Below are 2,612 nucleotides of genomic sequence, written 5' to 3'. Positions count from 1 at the left end.
ATCGCTCTTGTGAATCGCCATCCGACCTGTTACTGATTGACCCTCGGGTTGTTGCATGGCCCAGGTACCAGATGCGTGCTGAGTGCACGCCGCTAACACGCTTCCGTCTCCGGCTGAAACGAATACGTCAGAGCTGTTGGTGGACCATTGATATTGAAGAGCATGATTTCGCGCTATGAGGAGGCCATCTTTGTCTACAGTTCCTATCCCACGACAGCTCCCACGTACACATTGAGGGTGGTGCCACCGCCCGCACTCACGACAACATTGTGCGTCTCGGTAACGGCCGCATATCGAGCAGGCTGTCGACATTTCCAACGTGGGACCGTGGTGGATAACAGTTAGATAGCGCATGCGGCTTCTAGCAAGGGCTTCGTCCAGTACTTCATCATTATTGACAACCAGCATTTATTATCGTTAACGACAGTGCTGTACATGGAGCAACGATGAAGGTAAAGGTCCATGTTGGTGCGCCTGAATCATGGATAGCTGCACTTCCCGAGAGCGTCAAGCATGAGTTCTCAATGGAGGAGCTCGAGCAGATGAAGCAACAGGTTTGACTACAGGGGGTTGCTGTATCTGACGACAATCTGACGCTCTTTCGATTACAGTTTACAGATTTTGATACAAGTGGCGACGGCAGTATTGCAGCCTCCGAGCTCATTGTTCTAATGGAGTCGATGGGGATCATAACCACTCTTGAAGAGGTACACAGCTTAAATATGAACTTAGTCGTATGAAATTATGTTTGGCTTAAGTAGGTACAGGGGCTCATTGACAAAGTCGATGAGAATCGGTCGGGTGAGCTTGAATATCCTGAGTTTGTTCGGGTACGTTAGCTCTTTTGCTTTACTGAATCATCCGGACCTTAAACAAATTGTATTGAAGCTTGTGAGTGATATTCGACGCGGAGACGGAAACAAGCTGGCAATCTTTCTTCAGTACTCCAAACACGAAATGGCTATTCGTCGTGAACTCCTCGACTTGAATACTCAACCCACTCCCAACTCGCAAGTATTTGGAGTGAAAGGTTAGCATTTATATTGTCCTTGGAATGACTCGCAGTATCGACATTTTCATACTGACAACAGAATACGCCTGGGAGTGGAAAGTACTCATTCGAGGACCTTCAGGCTCTCCATATGAAGGTGGAGTCTTTAATTTCTCCGTTCGGTAAGCTTAGTCACTTGCTTTTGAAAAAAATCATTAGCTGAATGACTCTCTTGTAGGTTCGGACACGAGTACCCGTTTGAGCCTCCAGTATTCAGCTGTTTAACTCGCATTTATCACCCCAATTTCGTTCCGGTATGTACTTGAAGCCTTTATTTCTTCGTATCCAAAATAGGAGCTGACGCAGCTGCCTGCCCAAACCGAGAACAAGATGGAGAGTTTCTTCTTAGCCGAGACGCTCAAGTATCACTACTTGCTGCAAGCACCCGAGACTCTCATTCCGCTTGACAAGTACGTTTTCAATACTGAAGCACACCCTCTCCGCATTCGCAGGAGGAACTAGTTTTGGTCTCCTACAACCAATTGATACATCATTGTACATATCATACTTAATGTACCGGTATCACCACAAAATGAAGTCGTGTTTTGCTAGGCTTCTATCAAGATAGCTGTAGTTTGTATGGTGATCGAATCTTCATGGATGAAGGACGAGTAAACTGTACGTATACGAGCCAAGAAATAGTCTACGGTGTTGTACCCGCCGACTTTCATGCCCTAGTTAGTGCTGGTGACGAACAATCTGGAGCCGTATACACAGCTAATGTAGCCCCGGAGTCCGGACAGCAGGTGGCAGCGCATTTTGGTGTAGCTGAATTCGTTTCTATATGCGTATCAACATTAGGAGGTATCAAACATGTGAACATAGTAAACGAAAAAAATGGGAAGGCTACCGATGAAGGAAGGCGGCGGGCGCAAGGAGCGCAAGAATGTGCGATCGTCCACTACGTTCGAGACGCGTCTGGCAGCGATAAAGTTCTACGAGGAGAGCAAAGATATGTCGTCCACAGTGGAGCGGTTCTTCCCGACCTTTCGGTAGAGGCTAAGCGCAGCAAGAAGCGTGTCGTTACGCCGGATCAAAGACCGCGAAAAAATGAGAAAGCCTGTGAGTCTGTGAGCCCGCCAAGTCGCATCGCTGGCAAAGCAGGGCGGGCTTCGCTTAGTGATGACGTGAGAGTGCATTTGTGTGGTTCGCTGATGCAGAATTCGGCGTTCCCTGACGGGAAGATGCTGTCGAACCACGCTTAGAAAGTGGCCAAGAAGCTGGGCATCGACAGCGCTCTCTTTACAGCGTCGGTGACGTGGAGGAAGAGCTTTCTCCAGAGACACAAGCTGGCCATGTAGAAAGTGACGGTGGCGTCGCCGTTTGAGTGGAACAACATTGCAGAAATCTGTCCATCTATATTATGAATAACGTGGTGGCACTTGTTGTACATGTTCTCTCACTGTGGTGAATTTTATGCCATAATAAGTGAGTCTGGTCATCTCTTAATTTCATTGTACATGTACCTACGTCTTTGACTTCGAATGGTACGCGCATGGCGATAAGCGGTCTGCCTCCCACTGTACGTCTCTATCAGCTCCCTAAAGGGGGTCGGACGCAC

The 2,612-nt window shown here is 48.0% G+C and overlaps 1 protein-coding gene across 1 annotated transcript; it reads left to right on the top strand.

Annotated features, from left to right (window-relative positions):
• Nucleotides 1–446: 446 nt before the first annotated feature.
• Nucleotides 447–1,317, top strand: PITG_18870 (ubiquitin-conjugating enzyme E2, putative; the record flags this gene model as incomplete). The annotated part of the gene is made up of 6 exons (XM_002997248.1): nucleotides 447–554; nucleotides 612–707; nucleotides 768–830; nucleotides 889–1,030; nucleotides 1,092–1,173; nucleotides 1,230–1,317. 6 exons carry the CDS (start codon nucleotides 447–449, stop codon nucleotides 1,315–1,317), a joined length of 579 nt encoding a protein of 192 aa, XP_002997294.1.
• Nucleotides 1,318–2,612: the final 1,295 nt, after the last annotated feature.

The sequence above is a fragment of the Phytophthora infestans genome, genomic scaffold, assembly GCF_000142945.1.
Source record: "Phytophthora infestans T30-4 supercont1.80 genomic scaffold, whole genome shotgun sequence".
NCBI lineage: Eukaryota > Oomycota > Peronosporomycetes > Peronosporales > Peronosporaceae > Phytophthora > Phytophthora infestans.
The sequence above is the reverse complement of the archived record's forward strand: the minus strand, read 5'-3'. Positions and strand labels throughout refer to the sequence as shown.